Source organism: Syzygium oleosum, unplaced genomic scaffold (genome assembly GCF_021117445.2).
Source record: "Syzygium oleosum isolate NSW1041296 unplaced genomic scaffold, Sole_v2.1 Sole_v2.03, whole genome shotgun sequence".
Classification (NCBI taxonomy): Eukaryota; Viridiplantae; Streptophyta; class Magnoliopsida; order Myrtales; family Myrtaceae; genus Syzygium; species Syzygium oleosum.
The window spans coordinates 10341423-10365959 of record NW_026607487.1 but is presented as its reverse complement, the minus strand read 5'-3'; the positions used below and the strand labels follow the sequence as shown (position 1 = coordinate 10365959).

The 24537-nt window shown below is 40.5% G+C and overlaps 1 protein-coding gene, 1 long non-coding RNA gene and 2 pseudogenes across 2 annotated transcripts; all 4 read right to left on the bottom strand.

Moving 5' to 3' along the window:
- Positions 1-1474: 1474 nt before the first annotated feature.
- Positions 1475-2863, bottom strand: LOC130137694 (uncharacterized). The gene has a single exon (XM_056309623.1). The coding sequence runs from the start codon at positions 2861-2863 to the stop codon at positions 1475-1477; it is 1389 nt and encodes a 462-aa protein (XP_056165598.1).
- Positions 2864-6969: 4106 nt separating this feature from the next.
- On the bottom strand, positions 6970-7979 carry LOC115689896 (uncharacterized; annotated as a pseudogene).
- Positions 7980-11918: 3939 nt separating this feature from the next.
- On the bottom strand, positions 11919-13243 carry LOC130137550 (uncharacterized). The gene is made up of 2 exons (XR_008815957.1): positions 12713-13243; positions 11919-12509 (listed from the first exon to the last, which is right to left on the bottom strand). It is a non-coding gene; the product is annotated as an uncharacterized LOC130137550 (long non-coding RNA).
- Positions 13244-22094: 8851 nt separating this feature from the next.
- LOC115689885 (uncharacterized) lies at positions 22095-23523 on the bottom strand (annotated as a pseudogene).
- Positions 23524-24537: the final 1014 nt, after the last annotated feature.

Here is a 24537-nt window from a genome sequence, read left to right as displayed (position 1 = left end):
TGTTTGAGTTCATTTGCAATAGCAACACTTGAAGATTGATGCAAGTGTGAGTAAGAAAATTTCTATCTATTTTTCTCACCTTACGATGTCGACTTACCTCCAGTTTACCCCGATGTGGGGTGGTTCTTGACAGGGGTAATTTGAAAAAACTTCTCCAAGTGTTTGGGCTCAAAGTGGCGAAACAATGGATAACCTGTATTGTTTAGGATAGAGAAGTGAACTGCCCCTCGTCATTTTGATAGCCGTACCTTTCGCGAGATAACCCTTTACCTTATGAACATGCAATTTTTCCACTCATCTCACAAGTGTATGAATAGGGGAAGGTGTATAAGATGTGGCTTGCCTTTCATCATCCCAACATATCTCATTTAGCATACTCAAGCAATTCCACATCATTCATTGAATTGTCCATCTTGACAAATTTCAACATAAAATTGATGAGTCAAATAGGTAAACTTACCAAGCAAAATTTCTTTTCCTTGAAAGATATGATCATTTCACAAGCTTATCAAGTTCAAGCACAAAAAGTTTGCAACTTCCGAACATATTTATCATACTAAAAAATCTCATCATAAGCATGAAAAATATGGCATTGAGCATTCAAAATAAATGGTTCCTGCAAAAAGTGTGAGAACATCAACACAGAGAGACATTTTTGGAATGGGAGCCCTTTGATTGCCCCTATTTAGAAGGAATGGACACATGAATGCTCCATCGTTGCTTTTGCCCCTGCACAAGAGAACGTGCATGAATAGGATTCTATGTAACGCAAAATGAGACTTAGTAAATTTCGATTGTCCAAGGAATTATCTCAATGGCCGCTACAGGAGTCTGTCATGCCCCCGATTTGTCATCTCCTTTTCTGGCTTTCCAGATATAGCACCAAACCAAATCAAGTTATGATTCATTGCCCCCAGATAAGTCTTTGCAAGCTCACTTTCCTTCGAAGGCTTTGTTAGCTCTCAATTGGACCAATGGGTTCATCATCATTGAACTGGATGTGTCATTTTCTTATCACAACAAGCTAGAGTATTATGCTCTGAGACATGAAGTAAATGAGTCAGACGAACAAACAGGGTTTATTTGATGCATGATTTGGAAAAAGGTTTTTTTTTTTTTTTTTTTAAAAAACAATGAAATGCTTTTTATTTTCGGAAAGTCTTTTTTTTGGAGGGAGCATGAGAAAACCCAGCCCTCAGAATTTCTCCTTGGATGATATTTTCTTTTCATGGTTGGATATCATCACCGGGCTAGTTTGGTATACTTCAACATACCCTCAAAATGCAAATAAACTTGTAATTTCATTGAATAGAGTCGAATGAATTACATTATTGGAAGGGAAATGCAAATAATCAAAGCCCTACGAATAAAAACATAAACACGAATTGAAATCCTAGAAAGCAGGAAATCCTAGAAACACTTGAAATCCTAGAAAGCATGAAAGACTCCTTCGCAGAGGAGTACAGAAATTTCTCTACTCAATAACAGCATCCGTGCTTCCGACATGGTTAGGTAGAGGGTTCCGCTCGACATTTGGTTGATCACTGCGGAAAGAGAATGCCTTTGTGTCCAAGAGGTCTTGAATTCTATGTTTCAAGTACATAACAATCATCGTAGAATGACCGACTTCCCCCATATGATACTCACATTTCTTAGAGGAGTCATAACCGGAGAACCGCTCGGGGTTCGGGCGTTTCGGCTCACTTGAAAGCAAATTTTTCTTTTGGAGGACAGGCAAAACTTTGGATAACGGCCCAGGCAGAGGCGTGAAGTTCCTTTTAGTACCTTGTTGTCGACTAGTGAATTGGCGTCCACCTTGTTGTTTGCCAGCAGACTGCATTGTCGGAGCAGTGTCACGGCTTTGTTGAGAGTAAGCTACATTCACTTCAGGTGTCGGTTCCTTATCCTTCTTGAGGGTGAACTTCTTAGCAGAGGTAGCCTGCTCAGTGGCCCAACCATCGCGCAGAGCGATCTCAATGCGTTCTCCCACAGGTATCAACTCAGCTAAAGAATTGAAATTAGAACCCAACATTCGATTACGAAACTCGAACGGTAAAGTCTTCATGAAGGTATCAAGCATCTCCTTCTCAGTCAACTCGGGGGTAATTTGCACAGCTAGAGCTCTCCACCTAGTAGCATAGGCCTTGAAGGTCTCAGTCTTTTTCTTCTCAGTGCGAATCAAATCCTCACGTGACGGGGCCACGTCAATATTGAATTTGTATTGACGAATGAAAGCATCAGACAAATCCTCCCATGTCTTGAGCGAATGAATCTTTTTCAAAACGAACCATTGTAAGGGGGGTCCGGTTAAGCTATCTTGGAAAGTGTGGATCATGAGTGGCACATTATCAGCATACGGCGCCATCCTCGTCGTGTAGTATTGTAAATGGACCTTAGGACAGGAAAGGCCATCGAACTTATTAAACTCAGGCGCCTTGAACTTCTTAGGGACTTGAACCTTGACAATGTGAGCAAGACCTCGTGAGAATTGATCATCAAAGCCTTGCATTTGACGGAATTTTTCTTCAAGCTTATCAATACGCTCAGCCTCATCACTCTTTGGTGGCTTAGAAGATGCATCGCCCCCATCTGTAATGATCGGACGAGCTTTGTCAGTTAAAATTGCACCATTCTCGGTCGAGGAAGTGCCAATGGCAACAGTTTTTCCCTTGTCTTTTGACTCAACAGGAGGAGAGTCATCGGGCAGTACAATCTCTACACTCGGTTGAGCGGGTGCAGACAGTGTGGAAATGCTTGTCTGTAGAGAAGCAACTTGTTTGGTGATATTCTCGAGCACATTCAGGACTTGCTTCATTTCGGTTTCAAGGACAGCAACACGAGCCTGCTCATTTTGGTCAGTCATTCTTGCTCTTGAGCGAGTACGGATTGGGGAACGTTGACGGTCCGTAATAACCTAATTAAAAAATAGAGCATGGTAAGTATACGTCCTCAAAACGATCAGTCCATGACTCAATCTAATTGTCCCTTTTTATTCCCATTTTTCGTGACATTTTTCATTACTCCATGTACTTGTGAAAATGATGGCAAATTTCTCAGGAAATAATGACCTATGACACATCCAAGAAAATAAAGACATAGATTGAAAATAATTCTCCAAAAGAGCTTTCTTTTTTCTTCTTTTTTTTTTGTTTTAAAAAAAAGGACTCAATGATTATTACTTTCAAATTAAAAACCGACCTATACCTATCATGGACCGACCCGAAAGATGCAATAACTAAATAAATTGCAAAAAGGAGAGTTCAGAAGACTTACTTTACCCGGTAGGACCATGGCAATCACATAGACACGCGCATGAAATGTGAGGTTCGATTTCTATCTAGACTCTGGCTTACAAAATGGAGACGCGAGGATTACCGGGCTAAACCAGTCATGGTTGTGGTTAGGCCGAGGTTCCCCTGACTCCGGCTTAGTCAAGGAGCCGATCCGGGTTGCAAAGGGTGCAACCGTGGTGGGAACTCAATGATACCGTGAAAAAACTTTCGGGACCAAGGAGGGCGACCCATACCACGCGGGTGTGGTCGGGGTGTCCGCTGTCTCGGTACCATCCTAAACCTGTGCTGCCTAGGTCCGGCAGCGGGTAGTGTGTGCGGTGTAGAGAAATGCAAGGCATGCACAACAGGTTATATCATACAGCGCTTCGTACATAAAATAAACCATACATCCAAACACTTCCCTGCAAAACAAAGGGTTAACAATCACGCCTCCCCTTATACCTCCCAGTCTGCAAAAACATTTAACACCTAAAATGTTAGGGACGTACCTGGGATCCTCGCTGCCAAGCAAAAAATATTTTTTGAAAAGAAAAACTGGCATAAGTCCACTAAGAGTTTTAACTCAAGTCCCCATGAGTCGCCAAGTGTCGCGACCTAAAATTTCTCTCGGCTAATGGATTGTTAAGACTAAGCCTAACTCGGCCCTCCCAAGCCCTACCAATTCGCAACTTAGGGTTTAAGTTTTTAACATGCGAAAGTTTTCATGCTTGGAGTCGCCACTAATCTATTTGTGGTAGGTCGATTAGAAACCTAAATAAAACAGAGGGAGATATGTTTTATTCCTACGAACCAGAGATTCTAAGCTCGGGGACTTGATTACGCTAGATCTAGTCTAACGCCCTTTCGGTACCTTTTCTTTTCAAAAACATTTGTGCAGGCAGTCCGGATCCATTTTAACTTAGTCACTAGCATGTGAGGTGATCATGCGGGTGCGCAAACCACCAAAGTAACACCCAATAATCAAAACATTAAATAAATTGCAAGATTGGGAGAATTACTTACCTCGAAGCAACGTAAGCATCTGCATTGTTAGCTAGAAAATCACATCAACAATTCTAATATGATTTCTAATTAACAAGCAGTTCACTCAATATTTTTTAGGATTTTCACTTATTTAATTGAAAACTAACCTATATGTAATGACGTGCAAAAATTAACATGCGATTAATGCAGCCTAACATGCAAACTATATGTCATGCGACGACGTGACCTAATTCTAATGACGGACAAATGATTTATTTTTGGTATTTTCAAATGAAATTCGGAATTAAAAATTACTCAAATTAACATGCAATCTATCCTAGAGAAAATGATTTGATCTATCCTAAAGTGATTCTTTTTTTTTTTGGGGATTTTTATTAAAATTCGAAATTATTAAATATCCTAAATAATCCACTAAGATTAAAATAATTTCTAATTTAAACTAGGAAATATGCCACCCTAAATCCCAATTTAAATCAAATAATTATCTTATTCTTTTGGATATATTTAAGATTCCCTAAGCATGCAAAATTTCTAATTTAAATCTAACTAACAAATTTTTTGGTTTTCTTTATTTAAAAGAAAAACAATCAAACAAAGATACCAATCACATTCAAACAATCCACCCAATCCGCAAGATTCTTCAAATTCAGATAAGGCAAAGAAATCAAACTAACGGTCATATCTATAGGGTTATAGATATCGACAGAAAGTTGATTGTTTAAATTTGGAAAGCAAATTAAATATATTATCGTATCCAAGTGATTATGGACAAGATAACGATTTTCCGTATCGCCGCGTATCGTACCTTAGGGATAAGGTCGGATAGTCGTCCAGATACGTTGCCAAATTAGGAATGATTCTTAATTTTTAGGTGTTTTCGAATATTGCGGATATCGCAAATATTATCCTAAGATATATAGCTATCCATCAAAATATTCACGAAATATTCGAATACCCGAAAACTAGGAAATTAAATAAATATTCGGATAATCTTACCTAATTGGCGGATAATTCCAAATTTGAACTCGTGGCGGATCGGGATCGCGGCGAGTGGACCGGCAACGGATAACCGATGACGGGCGACGAGCGATCGACGGCGGATGCGGCGACAATGGACTGTCTCGCGACCGCGGAGTCGGCCGCGAGAGTGACGCAACAGCAGGGGCGTGACTCGACAGTGGGCTCTCGGTCAACTCGGGAGCAGCAAATGCATCGTCGTCCTTCAGCTTTTGACCGAATCTGGCTGGTCTTGTAATGGTCTTCTTCTGATTATCAAACTTTGACTATTTAAGCCCACACAATTAAGCTTTCCACTTGACTGTCTTCAATGCTTCAGTGTGTATCAAACAAAAGCCGATCTAGTCATGCAGGGACGTCAGACCAATTGCTGGATGCTGTGGTCTCGCATTGGCAAGAGAAGGAGAACGGTGACGTCGTGAGTGTTGAACTTGGAGCAGTAAGCGGCGCTCGATGGCTTCGTCGTCAGAGGGCTGGTTCAGCGTCGTTGTGTAAGGACTTCTCACTGGTGCAGGCTTGAACGGGGCACGAGCAGCAGAGGTGCGGATTCAGTAGAGATCGGAGCGAGGAGGGTCACGACTCACGGCCACAGGTCTGGCCGTGAGAGAAGCAGCAACAGGCGGCGGCTCAGCAATCAGCAGTGGGACGGCAACGTCACGGAACAGCAGCGGCAGGAGTCCGCGCGTGTCAGGGAGAAGCGGCACCAGCCCGGCGTTGGAATGGGCGACACGGGCACGGCAGTGTCGACTTCGGGGCAGCAGTGACTCACGGCCACAGGTCTGGCCGTGAGCGTGCGCGACGTTGATGGAGGCCCGGCAGTGAGGCCACACGGATGCGGCGGCAGGACAAGTCCACCCGTGATCCTCTCTCTCCCCCCGTTCCTCTCTCTCGCTCTCGTGTTTTCTCTCTGTGTTTCTTGTGTCTGATCCGATCCAAAAGAAAAGCCCCCTCTTCACGCATTGCACTATCATCTTATTTATATGCCAAGAAATGGAGCCCACCAAGGAAAGAAAATATACAATATTTTCTCTTTTCAACCACATATTGCACAATCTAGCTTTGCAATTTCTTTCCTCATCTCCCCTCTCGCACACATCTTCTTTTATATTTGTTTTGTCTTCTTCACTCCCCAAATCAGAATATTGTCCGTATTTCAGCCAATATTCCATGCCTAAACCGACAAGATTACGCCCTTCAAGACTCGGAAAAGAATCTCTCTCTTTTTTATCGATTCTTGATCAAGAATTATGCACCAAATATATGGCAAACATATAATATACACACAATCAAGAATATAACCTTTTGCACGATTTATATGTTGCTCTTGATCGCATGTCCCTAGATCGTGAACTTACGAAAATTCTTTCTAAGTGTAGGACCCCTCGCGCAAAAATAAATGGGCTAGGCCAAAATCTTTAATCCACGCGAGTTTAGTCCAATTTCCATTGAGTTCACAACCTCTGCACTTGAGTCCATCCGCCGCCAGTCCAATGCAAATGCAACTATGTGAGCCTAAATACAAATTCAAATGCTTCTAATCTATATGCTAATTTTTTGTCTAGGGACTGGGATCGATCCCTAATTTTTATGCAACGAACGACTGACTTGATTGTCAAAATTTAGGTGTCAACAAATGCAAAGAGTTATAATTCGTTATGATTTGAGAATCTGTCTCTTAATAACCATATAACTATCCCTAATGTATTACGGGAAGGAATTCGATAAACCCTTCAACACAGAAGTTATTCATTACATGGAATCTCCAATGTTGTACAGTAGAGTAGTTGATCTGTCACCGTGCATCATTCCAGTTTGACACACGAACATGCACAGAAGCTTCCAAATTCATAAACATACAATAAGATGAGGAAAACTACCGTAATTTCTATCTCATTTTTTTTGTGGATACTGTACGTTACATTCCATCTTATACTTACACAGAGGGCAAGTATACGAGAAAGAATATAGTCCTCCTCTCTGCCCGCATGACGGACAATCACCTGGGAACGAAATCGGGAAGCCCATTGGCGGCGGCTTGGGGGGTGGAGTCGGTGGATCCTTCTTCGGCGGATCCTTCTTCGGCGGATCCTCCTTCGGCGGATCCTTCTTCGGCGGATCATTCTTCGGCGTAGTGGCAGGTGGATCTTTTTTCGGCGTATCTGTCTTTGTGGTTGTCGCAACAGAAACGCAGGCCGCTTTTTCCTTGATTTTCTTCTCTCGCCTCCGGATGTAGTAGTAGAAAAGGAAACCGCCGAGTATGGCGACAACAATGACTATGCCGACAATGATCCATGTCGGAGTGTTGTTATCATCATCGTCGGACGATACAGAATTTGGATCGATCCATCCCGTTGGAGGTGGAAAGTATTGGAAATCCGGATAAGTTTGTGGATAGTTACTGTTCTCCATCAAGAAAACTCTGTGCAGTTCAATACAAGCAGTGAGTTTATAAACATATTCTGAAGCATCAAATTCAAAAGGCATTAACTTTTTCATCGCGATGAATTGAGAAGATCACATGATTCGAGCGCAAGACCGAGATGATTCGATCCGGAATTCAGCGAGATATAATGTGAATCTGAAGCAGGTGCTTGCACATACCTTCACAAGAAGAACCGAGCAAACCAGTGAACGATGTTGTTGCTCCTGCTGTTCCGCGAGCTGCTAAGAAGTGAGAATTTTCATTAGTGTGGCCTCATTATAATGGCTTTCTATCCCCTCCCCCATATGGGTGATGGGTGTGTGTTAACGCGTCATTTTCTTTATTGTGAGGATGTACGTAATATGAATAATTGAAGACGACAGGACAGAGTTGGGAAATTTCGTCTCACGTACCAAACGGCAATGATTTGACATTAATGAAATGATTTGCGGATAGAAACGAACAATGAAGAAGCATGTGACCTCTCAAGTTCTTTATGAACGGACATCTTCACGATTTTTCCATGGAATTTGAGAATCTATGCATGCTCGTAATCATGTCTCTTCGTGTAGCATGTGGTAGGAATAGGCGTCGTACTCCAATGATAATGTGATGATATATTCCAAATTTGGTGTACGTGAGCTTGAATAACATATGCATAGAGGAATTATACAACTAAGGAGAAATAATTTGGAGATGTTAAGGCAGAGGATCCTTGCCCTTTGACACGTAGTCCATGGAGAAAATTGTTTTGTTGAAGTGAACTGTAGATGGTGTTAGTGAAATCGAAGTTTGGCGTTAGAGAGATGATACGGGAAAATTGTCCAAAAAATTTTAAAATTACTGTACTTTTGTTAATTCAGTCCAAAACATTTTAATTTTGTCAATTCAGTCATAAACCCTTTGGCAATTTACCAAGTGAGTCCATTTGACTAATTTTGATCGGAAATTGCTAACGAAGACACCGACCATCCTACGTGGTACGGTATGTTAGCGCTGATGTGGACATTTTTAATAAGATTTTGAATTTTTTTATGGTTTTTTTTCCTTTTCTTTACTTTTTTTTTGTTGTTTGGAGGGATGGCGAGCGAGGGTCGCTATCCAACCCCTGCCGGCCACAGGCATGGGCCAGTGACCCTCGCCTGCGACGCCCTCGTTGACCAAATGCTTAGATCCGGCCAAGCGAGGGCCACCAAGCCTTCGCCTAGCCTGGGTGAGGGCTCGCACTGTAAGGACCCGGGGGGCTATCATTGTGTAATATTGTTCGCTTTAGGTCTATTGACCCTCACAGCTTTAAAATGCATTACACAGAGTAGAGAACCCCAAGCCTTATCAACTAGCCCATGACTCTCCCTTAGCGATGTGGGACAAGAGACATGCACTTAACCTCGGCCCGCGCACGTCTAGGGTAGAGGCGTAGCCTCCCCTGCCATCCCTCATCTTGTGCTCGCCGCCTAGGGTCTGGGTCGTCATATTCTCCACCCCTTACGGGCACAGCGCCCTCGTTGTGGCCCCACACGCGGTCGGGAGGAGTTGGCTCTGATACCACCTATCAAAACCTATAACGCCCCGGGTCTGTCACTGTACAAATATTGTCCGCTTTAGACTCCACGGGGCCCTCACGATTTTGTTCCTCTAGGCTCTAGAAAATGTGTATGTACAGATAGAGAATCCCGAACCTTATAAGCCAGCCCATAACTCCCTTTAGGCGATGTGGGACAAGAGAGGCTCCTCTCCCTTCCCTGTGCACATCCGAGGACCGAGACGCGGACAATACAGAATTCAAATGATCCATGCCGACGGAGGAGAAAAGTACCGGAAATCCGGATAAGTTTGTCGATAGTTACTGTTCTCCGTCAAGAAAACTCTGTGCAATTCACGATGTTGTTGATCCCACTGTTCCGCGAGCTGCAAAGAAGTGAGAATTTTCACTGGGTTGCCTCCTCGTTATAATGGCCCTCCTTCCCCTCCCCCGTACGGGTGGTGGGTGCGTGTTTTTGGTTAACGCGTCAATTTGTTTATTGTCAGGATGTACTTGACATGAATGATTGAAGACGACAGGACAGAGTCGGAAAATTTCGTCTCACGTACCAAACGGCAACGACTTGATATTAATGAAATGATTTGCGGATAGAAACGTACAACGAAGAAGCATGTGAACTCTCAAGTTCTTTAATGAAGGGACATCTTCTCGATTTTTCCATTGAATTTGAGAATCTATGCATGCTCGTAATCATGTCTCTTCGTGTAGCATGTGGTAGGAATAGGCGTCCTACTCAAATGATAATGTGATGATATATTCCAAATTTGGTTTACGTGAGCTTGAATAACATATGGATAGAGGAAGTATTACTAAGGAGAAGTATTTTGGAGATGTTGCGGCAGAGGATCCTCGCCCTTTGACACGTGGTCCATGGAGAAATGTTTGGTTGAAGTGAACGGTAGATGGTGTTAGTGAAGGGAAAAGTATCAAAAAAGTCTTTAATCTATTGCGATTGTGTCAATTCAGTTATAAATATGTATTTTGCCAATTGAGTTCTATATTTTTTTGCATTTGTGTCAATTCAATCCATCCGGCCAATTTTGGCCGGCCAGCGCTTACATGGACACCCTCCGATACCAACCGTCCTGGCAACGCTGATGTGATAATTTTTAATATTTTTTTTGAATTTTTTTTATTTGTCCTTTTTTTCTTTTCTTTCTCTTTTTTTTCTTTTGCCCTTCCTTCTACCTCCAGCTAGTTGCTGGACCGGAGGTCTGGCGATTGGCCAAAGCGAGGGTTGGAGAGGCCGAGCATCACTAGATCTAGTGAGGACTCGCCTAGCCATGACGAGGTTGAGCTTCGCCCATCCATAGCGAGGCTGACCTTGCCGTCGTTGGGTAAGGCTCGCCATGGCTGGGCGAGCCCTTGCCGGCCCTCACATTTTTTCGTAACTCCTATACAAAATGTCGAAAATTGATAGAGTAATCCACATACATAATAAAAGAGCATTCCTGCTCGTGGTGGAGTACCCTTGGACATATTTGCTCTATCATTGCCTCCTATTCTTGAGGAAGCGATCGGTATTAAGCCGCATGGCGATACTCGCGAAAAAGAAAGAGCTTTGTATTCTCTTTTTTTGACGTGGGTCAATCGTATTCAAATTCATATGGGGAGAAGTGTAAGTCGCGAAAACGGCACCCCGAGATCTCCAAAGCTAGAATCTAGAACTTATTAATATAGAAAAAAGGATTTGCATATCTGATTTAGGATACATCGTTCTTGATGCGGAATAGCGACGATCCGTAAATTCAAGCGCTTCTCCTTTATTGCCCTCCGCATCACTAGCTCAATGAGATTGTCCCTCACGATAGTGTTCTGTAACTACTCCTTATGTGAGGTTGTTTGTGCATCATGGTTAGATGAGAGACTTGAGCACTATTTATAGAGTTTTAAGTTACAGATCGAGCTTTACTCGATCCACACTAACCAGACTTATATTAGACTAATTAAGAATCTTTATATCTTACCTTATTAGACCAATCCCGTAAATGGTAAATTACAATCTCAATAAATGTAGTCCACGTAAAAAAAACTCTTACATATTAATCTTAATTTAGAATGAAGTGCAAGGGAAGGATATATATATATATATATTGAAAGTGTTCCTCGAACAGAGAGGATTGTCAAGAGGGAATCTACATCTAAAACCCACATTAAAGACGCTTAGATTTGGACTCAATCCCATTTAAAAGCTATAATCTTTTTAAATTATGAGTTGATTAAATTTCGACAGTTTCATAATATATATATATATATATATATATATATATATATCAACTCTCAGACGCCAAACTTGGGAAGAATTACCAAAAAAATAAGCTTTTTTTTGTCAATTCAGTCGTATACTTTTTGCATTTCTGCCAATTTAGTTCATTCAACCAATTTTGGCTGGCCAGACGGCTAGTGTTCGATGTTGACGTAGACGCCAGCCGTTCGGCCAATGCTGAAGTGGAAATTTTTTGATTTTTTTCGAATTTTTTATTTAGTTCCTTTTTTCATTTATTTATTTCTCTTTTTTTTTTTTTTTCCTTCTGCCTTCCTTCTACCTCTAGCCAATCGCCGGAGGTTCAACGACCCGCCAAATGCAAAGAGTACAACCCGAAAACCCATGTCTCGATTAGACTGTAGAACTCATCATGTATTATTAAAAGTAATTCGATGAAACGTCCAACACAAAAATTATTTATTGCATCGAATCTTTAATGTTATACAGTAGAGTGGACCATTTGTCACCGTACATCAATCAAGTATCAACACACAAACATGAACAGAAGCTTCCCAACTAATACAATATTGTATTTTCTGTCTGATTTGTTGTCTGGATACACTGCATTATGTTCCATCGTATACTTGCACAGAGGGCAGGTACATGAGAAAGAATACAGTCCTCCTCTACGCCGGCAAGCCGCACAATTGCCTGGGAACGAAATCGGGACGCCCACTGGTGGCAGCGGCTTGGTGGGTGGAGTCGGATCAAGCCGGCTTCGCAGGTGCTGCCGCCGCTGGCTTTGCGGCCGGAGCAGGTGCCTTGGCTTTTATCCAGATTCTGATCTCTCGCTTCCGGATGTAGTAGAAAAGGAAACCCAAGAGTATGACGATGACAAGGACTATGCAGACGATGACCCACGCCGGGACGTTGTCGTCGTCGTCGTACGATACCGAATTCGGATCGATCCATCCCGATGGAGGAGGGAAGTAAGGGAAACCCGGATTATTTTGCGGATAGTTGTTGTTCTCCATTAAGAAAACTCTGCAAGCGGCGGCAAGTTTACAGACACATCTCCAAACATCAATTCATACAAGAAAACGTAACAGTTCTTCAAAAAGACGGCACTTCTTTAGAAAAGAAACCATTTTTTATCACGACGAATCGAGAAGATTACACGACCAGGGATGATCGATCACGGGCTTCAGCAAGATAGAATACGAGTCGAAGGAGGTGCTGGTACATACCTTAACAAGAAGATCCGAGCAAAACCAGGGAGTGATGTTATTGCGATGATTCTTCCACAACCAGCGAAGATATGCGAATTTTCGTTAGGTGGCCTCTCGTTATAATGGGTGGCTGTGCTTCGGTCAGCACGTCACGATTGAAGACGACGAAGGAGCAATTCTTGGTGATTTTTTTATTTCGCGCACCAAACGGTGTTGATTTGATACGAATGGCACTGTTTGCAGGCACAGACAAACGGTGAAGACGTCAAATTCCGTGGGCCGGTGCTTCGACCGAGGACACGAGACGTTTCAAGGTTGGACGCTTCCACGGGTGTTGACAAGGAACGCTAGAAATGCGAATCATCTTAACTCCACAAGTTCTTTATTGAGGTGACATTGTTTCGATCTTTCATTGACTTTTGAGTATTTACGCAAGCTCGTAATCATCTTTCCTCATGTAGCATATGGAAGTCAAATTATAGTGTAATGGTTTATTTCGAATTTAGTCGATGTGATCTTGAATAGCATATTCATAGAGAAAATATAAGTAAGGAGACATATAGAGAGCTTCAAGGCAGAGAACCCTTGCTCTTTGACATGAAGACCATGGAAAGTTTAATGGGAAAATTGTCCAAAAAAGTCATAAATCTATTATACGGCGGCCAATTCAACCCTGAATCTTTTAATTGTTCAAATTTAGTCTTAAACTTTTTGACAACTTGCCAATTTTCAATTGTGTCAATTTAATCTTACATTTTTTGATGATTTGCTAATTTAGTTTTAAACCTTTTAATGATTTATCAATTTAGTTTTTTCGGTCAATTTTGGCTAGAAATTGCTAACGTGACGGTTTAGTTAGCAATGGCTGTCCTTCATGGCACAACTAGCGCTAAGGTGGAGGCGATGGCCAGCAGAGGGAAAAAGAAAAAAGAAAAAAAAGAAAAGTTTGTATTTTGGATACCCGTATAACCATCGAAGACCGTTGAAGCGACGACTTCCTAGAATTCAAGTGGCGTGGGGGACAAGGAAATTGTTGAAGTTACCATTTTTTTTATCTTGTGTCAACCCATTTGATGTTAAAAAAGTTTTTTTGTAGGAAGGTTGGCTAGAGATTTCTTGTAAAAACACTAGCCCCGCTCTGTCAATAATGAGAATATTTCAATCTTTTTTTATTCCATGCATTATTCTCATTATGCACATAAGGGAGGAGCTATATGATGTGAAAATATCACATACGGAACCATAGCCTATTTAATCAATGATTACTTATAGAAATGATTCGTTATAGCTATTATAAATGATTAATGTGTATTAAACATGCAATACGATCTAATCAATATCCAATTTCAAATTTCTTTTTTTTTTTGAGTTATCTTATAGAAGGTCCACTCTACTCAAATGAGAGGATAAGATAAGAAAGAAAAATGACAGATGCAATAAAGATAAATGCATTCCAAACCGCAATGAATGAGGTATTCCTCAGTTGTCATTTAGTAAACAAAAAGAATTGATCGTTCGATAGAAAAGACAATAGGAAAAAAAGAAAAAAAGAAAAAAATTATAAAATAAAAAATTACAAAAACTGTCCATAGCAATACCAGCTATGTCACGTAGGACGGCTAGCACTGATTAGATTGCCACGCCAGCGAATTCTAGCCAAAATATGTTAGAAGGACTAAATTGGCAAATCGTTAAAAGTTTTAGGACTAAATTGGCAAATTATCAAAAATTTTATGACTAAATCGGCACAATTGAAAATTGGCAAGTTGTCAAAAAGTTTAAGACTAAATTGATATAATTGAAAGGTTTAGGACTTAATTGACTGACGAATGATAGGTTTAGAACTTTTTAGACAATTTTCCCCCAGATTGTTGAAGTGAATGGTAGATGGTGTTAGTGAACTCAATTAAGTGTCTTAAATTTGGGTTTTAGATGCAGATTCCCTCTTGACAATCCTCCATTCAATGATCAAAGGATATAGAATATATGCATTACTGACTTTTGTTTGCATGCTATTGATCCAACAATACGGCGTTTGGACAAGAGTTGTAAGAATTTATACTTGGGATGAATTGCTTCCTTTCTATTCGATGTTGCTGTGAATGCCCGGTACTTGTTGGCAATGCACTACTCCGCCCAATGTGGTGATTCCCATATCTCGACCATATCATCTAATCACAGTTGCACGGGTCTGCAGCTATTGGAGACGACATCGAAGAAACCCGACAGCAGCGCCGAACTTGACGCCTGTAGGATTAATTATATCCGAGTAGTTCTTTTGATTTTGAAGAAGGGAACTCAACTATCATATACAATGAAACCTCATGCACACTGAAAACACATGCCCTCTTTGGATTTAGGCGTTTCTTCTTTTCCTCCAACTGCATGAGTCCGCACAGAGTTGACAATGTTACAGCAAAACAAGGAGAGAAATGAATCAATCAACAATTTGTAATCTATCTCCAAAAAGGATATTAAGAACTATAGCGTGCTTCACATTCTTCTAGCTGTACCCAATTTATTTCTATGAAGGGTATTGTATGTGAACTCCAACTTCTTTCCTGAAGCTACACCATGGGCATCGGCACTTCATATGATACAACCCTCCACTGTATGCACACGATGGACAAGAACTTGGCATTGTTGGCACCGCACCACAAGAAGGACTGGGTGGCTTAACTTCCAGCGCATGCGGTGGCGGAGTCTCTGTAGCTGCCTCCACTGGTGGTTTTGCCGGTGGCGACGTTATTGGGGCAAGCTTCCAATCAGGTGTTGAAGACGGGTTTGTCTCTTTTTCGCGCCGTTTCAGGAATATGTAAAGGATGCAGCAGAGCAAGAGAACGGCGACGCCTATGACCACTTTGACCCACGTTGGCATTTGTGACGACGACCATGGTGACGATGAGGACAATGAGGGATCGAGCCATGTTGGTGTTGGTGGTGGGTAATACTGGAAGCTGGGAGTATCGGGTTGGCAACAGGCGTTGTCCATGTGAGCTTAGCCACCTGAAAATTGAAAGGGAGATTTCATTTTCTCTTCCTTATTAGTTCGATTTGTTTCAGAAGCGAATCTTCGTCTAATGCACATAAAACATGTATAGGAAGCCACGGTCCCATAATCCCAATAGTTTTCGGATTATATCAATACACGAACTTCATGTTCATGCATGAAGTACTCTTCTCAAATAACATTCAGTATATGCAAATGCACATGTATGCTCAAGAAAAGAAAAAGAGATCTTGGAACTGAACTTACAGAGAGCGGTGCCAAAGAGCGGGACGCTAAACAAAAGTCAACTCGTGGAGTTCTACGAGATCCCGAAGCACTGACATGTTCATACATTTGACGAAGATGATGAAATTAAAACAGTGGGATGTTTATCAATTTCTGGGGATCTAGCTAGGACTCATAGTTAAATGATTTCTAGTGGAAAAGGCATCCCAATTCATAGTTCTTTCCACGGGGTCAACGAGTCCATGTTAAGAGAATCCCATTAGCCAGCAAGGTATCTTCTTCAATGATTAACAGTGACAACGCTTCAGTATGAGAAAGCACATGCATGCATGATGATCATAGCAGAACATTTTAAAGAAACTGGGAAATGCATTGTGTTGTTGCTTGTTAATGGTTCATCTCATCCATTGCCAGCTGACATAATAAGAGATTCAACGTAAACTTTTCGTAATGTGTTGCAGGTATTGAGAATTGACAAAAAGTCAGTGGTCATAAAGCTATCATTGAGAATTGACGAAAGAGTTGAATCTATTTGAGTGTGATCTTTTCTCTTCACTCAACTCTTCCACTAATTTTTTTAGCAAATAATAGTATTAGTAACAATATGATAATTCTTAGAACACCCACTTCTTACAAATTTGTTAGGCGGGTCAATGCGATGCATGTACGAGGAACTGACATAACTCTTACGTCAAAATCCCGAAAGGAATTTCCTAAGCGTGAGAGGTGATCAGCCAACTAGACACACTATTTGATCGTGTCCAGTTGATCGGACGGCGACAAGGCACTTGGACATTCAATCCTGATTGAATCGACGCAAATATTTCCTGTGTCAAGGAACAGATTTCTTCCCATACCCCATTCCAAAATTAAGAAACCCCAGTACACTTTCGCATTGCCCGCAAAATAATAATGCAGTAATCTTAAAATAGAACACTCTTAGCAGGTTCTTCTTCGTGGCAAATGCAGGGACAAGACTCAAACCAGTAGCTAAATGCTTAACTGGAAGCATGTGCTGTCCTTTTTTAATTTAAAGATTCTTGATAGTCAAGCCGACATCGTTGACCTACGACCAATTGCGTAACAAAAGATACCTATTCCTTTGGACTTGCATGCGAAGCTGATCTCTGACTATGAAGCAAATGTCGTCCTCAATGAATGCTTTCTGAGTCATGCGCTGTTAAGTGGGGCCTCAAGCGACGCTCCAGGTCTATGACTGGAAGCGAAACTGGGTTTTTCTCTATTTCTTTCCTCATAAGCTTGAAGCAATTTTCAAAAGGGGAAAACGCACATGTTGCTTTTATTTGTTTTGTGTAGTGGTTGGGCGAATATAAAGCGGTTGAGCACATTGAATATCACCTACCGAATTGACAAAGCATGGGATTAAGAAAGTAATGGTCATAAATAAAACAAAGGAAGAGACTACTCTTCCTAAAATTTCAAGTCTACCCGGGGTCGGTTGATGTTCGATCTAGGTATAGTCAAAACACGAGCTATTCAATTCGTTTTCTTCTTGATGTTGTTGTGGCCTACCCTTCGAGGGGCCACCCTCGAGCAATAGGTTTAGAGGTACTTACTCGAAAGACAGTCCAAATTGGTATCCCTAAAAGACAGCTCGAACATATCATCTAATAGGTATTCCAAAACTGTCTATCAATTCCAAGCGTAAGCTCTCCCAAGTCCATATCTCATGTGACATTGATTTTTTTAGTTTATGCAATTATTAGGAGTCGGCACTGGCTATTATTGAGGGTCGGCTAGAAACCCTAATCAAGACGTGGGAGTGTTGTCTCGATGCATGTGCAATCAGAGATTTTTAGGAACGAGGACTTGATTACACTACTTAATTAACTAATGCCTTTTCGGTATCTAAACTTGATTATTTATTCACTAAAGTGTCCAGACAATCTTTTTACTAATTATGAGTCCTAAGGTTTTCGTTCGCTAGGTGTCCATGCAATGTTTATTATGGTCCTAAGATTCATCCTGACCATTCCAAAAAGGAAAATAACAATCAATGTATTGAAAAAGTAAAATCAAGTAAAATCGAAATAAATGTGCATAAACAGAGACCTAGCATTATATCCAAAAAAGAAAGAATTCAAAAACCCTATTGTAATGGCCTAAAGGCTTATTCAATTTTGAATCAAATTTTTTCTAAACCTAAAATGTTAATAAAAGCCTTAAACTATGTAAATTTTCCTTATTTTTATTATTATTTTTTTAATTCTGGAAAATGGACTTCGGACTGGGTCAGGAAACCCGGTCCTCGTTTATGGGTCTGACCTGGACCCTAAAGGTTTGGGTTGGACTTGCAATTTCGGACTGGCCACTAGGCCTGGTCAGAATGTGGGTCTGATCCGGACCCTAAAGGTCCGGGTTGGGCTTGGATTTCGGACCAGTCGCTGGACCCGGTCCGATTATATTCAGTTTATGAAATTTCCAGCCCGGCCTATATCTTTGAATGCGACCCGGCCCGGCTTTTTATATTTTCCATTTTTTTAAATTTTTCTCATTTTTTTTAAATTTTTTCTATTTCTTCTATTTTTAATGATTTTTTCGATTTTTTTATTGATTCTTTTTGAAAATTTCTATGTATTTATTAAATATGTGGCCCCATTTATTATATGTCCATGCTCTTTATTATTGTGCTATTTTTTGTGTTTTTGCTATATATATTTTTTTTCAAAAATAAGGTGCCAACGGCAAGACAATGTGACACCTAAATTTTTGCTAACAGGTAATGGAAATGCAAGTGAATTTGGTGTAAGGATCATGGCTTAGGGACACATATTTTTTTATTGAAAACTAAGGAGGGTAAAATTATTTACTTATGTTTGCAAGAAAAATTAAGGAGACTCTGGGCTACAAAAGCTTGCTGGATCGATGGAGTACTCCGGGCTGCGTAAGCTCGCCGTACAATGAATGATACTCTGGGCTGAGCTCGCCAGGTCGATACGGTACTTCGGACTGCAAAAGCTTGCCATGCAAAGAAAGAGACTTTGGCTGCGAAAGCTTGCTAGGTCGACAGGGTGCTCTAGGCTACGAAAGCTCATCATGCAAAAAAAGAGACACTGGGCTATAAAAGCTTGCTAGGTCAATGATTTGAAATGCCTAAGGTTTTTACTCAAGACTTAATGATTTGAAATGTTTAAGATTTTTCACTCAGGGTTTGAAATGCCTAAGGTTTTCACTTAGGATTTTGGAATACCTAAGATTTTTCACTTAGGTATTCGAGTAGATGAAGACTCTGGATTGCGAAAGCTTGCCAAGTCGATGAAATGCTCTGGGCATCAAAAGCTCGGCGTGCAAATAAAATTTTGAGGCTGCGTTTGCACATCTAACGGAAATAGGTCACTATGGGCTACCAAAGCTCGTTGTGTGAATAAGAAACTCTGGGCTACGTAAGCTCGCCAGGTTAATGAAATGCCACGGGCTGCGAAAGCTCATTGCTCAAATAAAATTCCAAGGCTGCGTTTGCACACCTAACGGAAATAGGTCACTCTGGGCTACTAAAGCTCGCCGTGTGAACAAGAAATCTTGGCTACGAAAGCTTGCCAGGTTAATGAAATGCTACGGGTTGTGAAAGCTCACTGTGCAAATAAAATTCCACGGCTACGTTTGCACACCTAATGGAAAAAGATCACTTTGAGCTACTAAAGCTCGCCGTTTGAAGAGGAAATGGTTCCGAGCTGCAAAAGCTCACCATACCTGTCAATCATCATTCAAAGTGTATCCCGAGATGTTACCCGTACATCTAGCATAAGGAGGACATCACAGGCTATTGAAGCTTACTGTATGTTGAAGTCAACTTCGCTGGGGAAGTTTTCTATATAGAAATGGTTTCGAGCTGCTAAAACTCGCCATACCTGTCAATCAAGAATATTCTGAGATGACTACTGCACAATCTAACGGAATGTGTCGTAAGAAGTGCTCTGGGGTAGTGAAGGTGTACCAAGTGAGATCAATTTGAATTAATGTCATGAGAGACAATATTAAAAGAATATTAACAATGAGAAAGCATTGGTTGCATGAGCAAATCAAGCTAATTTCGACCGTTTGGAAAATATTTAACATCATTCAATATCGCCAAATTGTCATCAGGCTTGGAAGATATCATCAATCATCAAATTCCCTAAGGAAACAAGTTTTTGTAAAAAATGATCTTGACTAATGAAAATGGCTTATTAAGTATGCCAGACGAGAACTCTTTAATCGGAAAGGGCTTCTCACATACCCTTAAAGAAGGTTGTTTGATCCCATCCATTAATGTGGGACATAGGTCTGATCACTCAATATACCTCACATTACTAGTGTCGAAGGCTTTAAGAATCATTCGCAATAAGTACACATTAACCAATCCAAGAGATCTTTTAAAGGATCGTAATATGGGTCTGGTCAGGGTTTCAACAAAGGAAAAACATCATTGGCTAAGAAATGAAATAATCATCGATGTCATCTTTGCTAGGTTTACAAGTCAATAAATCTTAAGATGAAATAAGACAACCTTGATCCCACTTCTTTGAGTGGAAGCTTGTCTAGGAAGTTCTTATTTTCACTTGAACCATCCCAATCAGAAGATACTTCGGAAATGGTTGTAATGTTGATTTGGTGAGAGGCTCAAAAGGCTCATAAATTTTCAAAAGGAGTTTAAAAATTGATGATTATCATGGCATTATTACCATATCATCCAATCTTTTCGAAAGAACTTAATTCTGGAAATCTAATTTGTCTCGAAAGTCCATTATTTAATTATTTCAACATAAGAGTTTTGCCCTTTTTCTAATGGCTTTTATATTTGCAGTGATATTCTTTTCATACAAACATTTTGCTTTTGACATTCTCTCTCTTTTTTCTCTCACCTAGGAGTTTTACTCTTGATGTGACTTTTCTTCTTTCTAATGGGCATTGGCTTTACTTGTATCGGGCACACTACTTTTCATACTCCCTAGTTTTCTTTTGATTTTTGCTCTTTTGAGCTTTTTGAGCTCTTAGGTTTTTCGAGATGTTCTCCAAATTTTACAAATTGTCACATAAGCACTAATTTCCTCGGTAAATCATATGCTTTGCCCCAATATGGGGAGATAATCACTACTTGGGTTTTTGAAATAAATGCTTAGGCTCAACTTGGTTAAGCAAAATGTATTAGTGTTTGGGTAGACAAATGAATGCTTTTCTTCATTTTGGAATGTTTCGAGTTTCCATGAAATTTACCTGAAGTTATCATAAAAAGATTAAAACAAATGAAAGCAAATAAACCTTTCTCATCTTTTTCTTCAAATAATATCAACCAAAACTTCTAAATTTGCCCGATTATGGGGTGGTTCTTGACAGGGGTATACTGTGAATTCTTCATATTTAAATGCTCAAAGGGATTAACTATGGGCACATGTAGTGTGTAGAATAAAGGAAAGAAATGCCTCTTTTCATTTTGATCTATGTACCACTTGCGCATGAATCCCTCGTCCTTAAACAACTCGGGTTTTCTTTTTTGCTCAACTCTCAAAGCATTTATAAGACGTGTAGGAATGGCTTGTCTTTCCTCATCCTGAGTATTTCTCGCTTGGCATGATTAATATCTCCATTTCATTTTGTTGAGATCATCTGAGCAAATTAATCTTCGCAACGAATTTCGATTCAAAATGAATGATCCACCAAGCGAAGAGACAAATTTCGGATAAAGAAAATATTCAAAAACTTTGTGAAAATTCTGTTTCCTCTCAACATTTCCATTTTTGTGCTCGTTTTTAGGAAAACACTAAAGGTTCCTTTTTATTGGATAAAAAATTCTCCATTGAATTTCCATTTGTTTTTAGAGAGCAGGGTAGTTACCTGCCACGTGGTGACTTGGCAACCCTATATAAAATGATTAAAGATATGTCAATTAAAGACCATTTGGGGAATGAAAATTGTGAACTATATAACGTTACCCCTCTTTCGCATTAGTCCTTCAAGTGTTAACATTTCCTATCAAGAATAATGTCGAAACATGTTAGGATATGATTAGGAAGTGTAAACTAGATTCGATGCAAGATTACCTTTCACTTGAATTTGCCTTCTTGGATGTTTGTCATTTCCTATTGAGAGTAGAGATAAAACATATCAAGAAAGAGATTATGTAGAGTAAATTGGAATGGATACATGGTTACCTCTCATCTTGCAATGTCAGTGTGATCGATGGACTGTTTTGACATTTGAGACATTTGCCTCAATTCCTTGCGATAAATCATATAATAGAGCAGCATTTTGCGGCACAAATCTCCAAAGCTAATTGCATAGGGTTCTTGCAGCCAAATGTTCAAATGCTTCAACTGCCAAATGTGCGAGAGCTCTGTGCTATTCACTTAGTAACATATGATACAGCTCCCTAATAGCAGAGCTCTTAGACATCCATCTCTTCCTTCCATTTCTATATGACCAATTACACATTCTCTGTAGAACGGGTGCAGCTCCGCAGGATATCGGCTAGGAACTTTAGTGTCTTCTCGTCAATGTCTGATTCGGCCAACTGGAGAGATGGCAAAACAGCACACAACACAAAGATTGGAGCCCCCAGCAGCTGGGAGGACAAGCGTAGATGCGCATGCCGCTAAACCCTCCAATCGGTTCATCATAGTCACTGATTATCTTTTATTTAGCGATGCCTCTCAAGTTGTCTGAAGGCAAATTCAGAGAAAAACTTTTCACGAGCAAGGCTACATTCATGACTGATGAAGAGAGAGACACACCAACACTAGTAACAAAGTTATAAACCCTGTCAGCATAGTGCATCATAAAGCACCACAGCTCCATTATAATCTCTCAACAAAGAAAGTGAGGATGGAAGAAGTTGTCAAGCAAGAATACCTCCACTTCTCCCCATGCCGAACTAAAGGAGGCCACAATTATAAAAGACTTGAAGAAATGTATAAGTGAAGCAAACAGAGTCTCCCACACCAACTCCAGGGTCTTCTTAGTACCATATAGTGGGGGTATCGACATTAAGAGGATGCAAGGATATATTTCTTCATGGACAAGTATGTCGAAAAGCCATCCAAGCTTTTTGGTTATCCCAAGTCGTATATCTCCTTCAATATCGCGAGAAGATCTCAGGAGACAAACAAGTAACAGAATCCAGCTACGCGAAGATAGTCTTGTCCCAAAAATAACCTCAGAGCTCGCTGAAAAGATTTTATCCACTACCTTTGTGCAATAAAGGTTATTTGAGTTCTCATCGATATAGGTCTCGTCACTCACTAGCAAATTTTAAGTGCTCTTCATTGCACAATTGAATTTTCATATTCGCAGTCATCAAAGCACAGTTTATTAACTGTATAGAACACCATATGATTGATAAGGATACAGGGAAGTTATTTTCACAGCATTAACAAGCTAAAACTTTACAGGAACAAATGACCGTCAGCTTCTGCTTGAGAAATAGATTCCTTCAGCAAAGACCAATTCTCAGCAGAGTTCTACCACCACTAGCTGCAATAGTTTCCAATTCACACAGCTTTTCTACTGTATGCTTTGCCTTACTAGCAAAATTATTTATGTCACCAGCCCCCATCAAGATGGACTTTATTTCCTCTTCGACGGACGAAATTTTCCACATGGTCCATACATGTTGTGTTGCCCTTCTCTTCTACTTCACTAGGACCATCACTACATTAAAAGACAGATTGACACTGCTCTCAAGAAAGTTCTCTGACAAGTCAACATTTAAGGCTACATGCTTCTCCTACAAACGAGCATTATCTTTGACACTTTCTTGATGAGTGTTGTTTATCTTGAAGGGCCCAGTTTCAGGAGGAACATCGAGCATCCTGCTAGTACCAACAAGAAGCAGTGAGGTGGTGTCCACCTCAAAATCGATCTGTCTCCAAGTAGATTGAGTCTCCTCCTTCTCTCTGACTACTGTAATGGATCAACAAGAGTATGTTGCATTTGGAAAGAAGAGGAGCCACTGTACCCCTCATTACCATGGCTCATTAACCCCAATATTGCTTGTTGCTGTTGAGATAACTCTAACATTTGCCTTAATGTAAGTAATCTCATATTGTCATAAAGTAGACATGAGAACGTGTTGCTGCCTTGTTTTGACAAAGTTGGGTTCATATTTGGCTCCAGATGAAAGGCCGATGATGATGCTTGCAATGGCGAAATTAGCCTAAGACACATGGGTGAAATCATGGGCTTGAGGAAGTTGCCACCATTATGAACACTACCATGTGAGGAGAACTTCTCTGCGAGACTATTACTCTCTCTATTGAAAGCAGCATCTTGAGGCTAATTCAATAATCGATCTGAAAAGTGATTCCTCTTTGCTGAACTTCCAACAGCAAAACTAGTAAAAGCATGTACATTTTCCTCCTTGCCTTGAATTGTAAACCTTGATTCTGTTGGAAAGCAAGAGGAATCAGAAAGATAATTAACCCCATTGCTCTTGTCCACAGTTCTTTGAAAATTCACGCCAGAGTTGTCCAATGGCATTTTTGGACTACAGTAAAAAAATTGTGTGAGCATCACTGAATCACGTTCAGCAGTATCAAAGATGGAATGCCATAACATAGGCTTTACTACTTCAGGGCCTTTCATATTGGCATTGGAATCTTTGTATTGTCCACTC

Bases quoted from the DNA above. Each gene is read 5' to 3' on its own strand.
- LOC130137694 (XM_056309623.1), bottom strand. From the start codon at position 2,863: ATGACTGACCAAAATGAGCAGGCTCGTGTTGCTGTCCTTGAAACCGAA.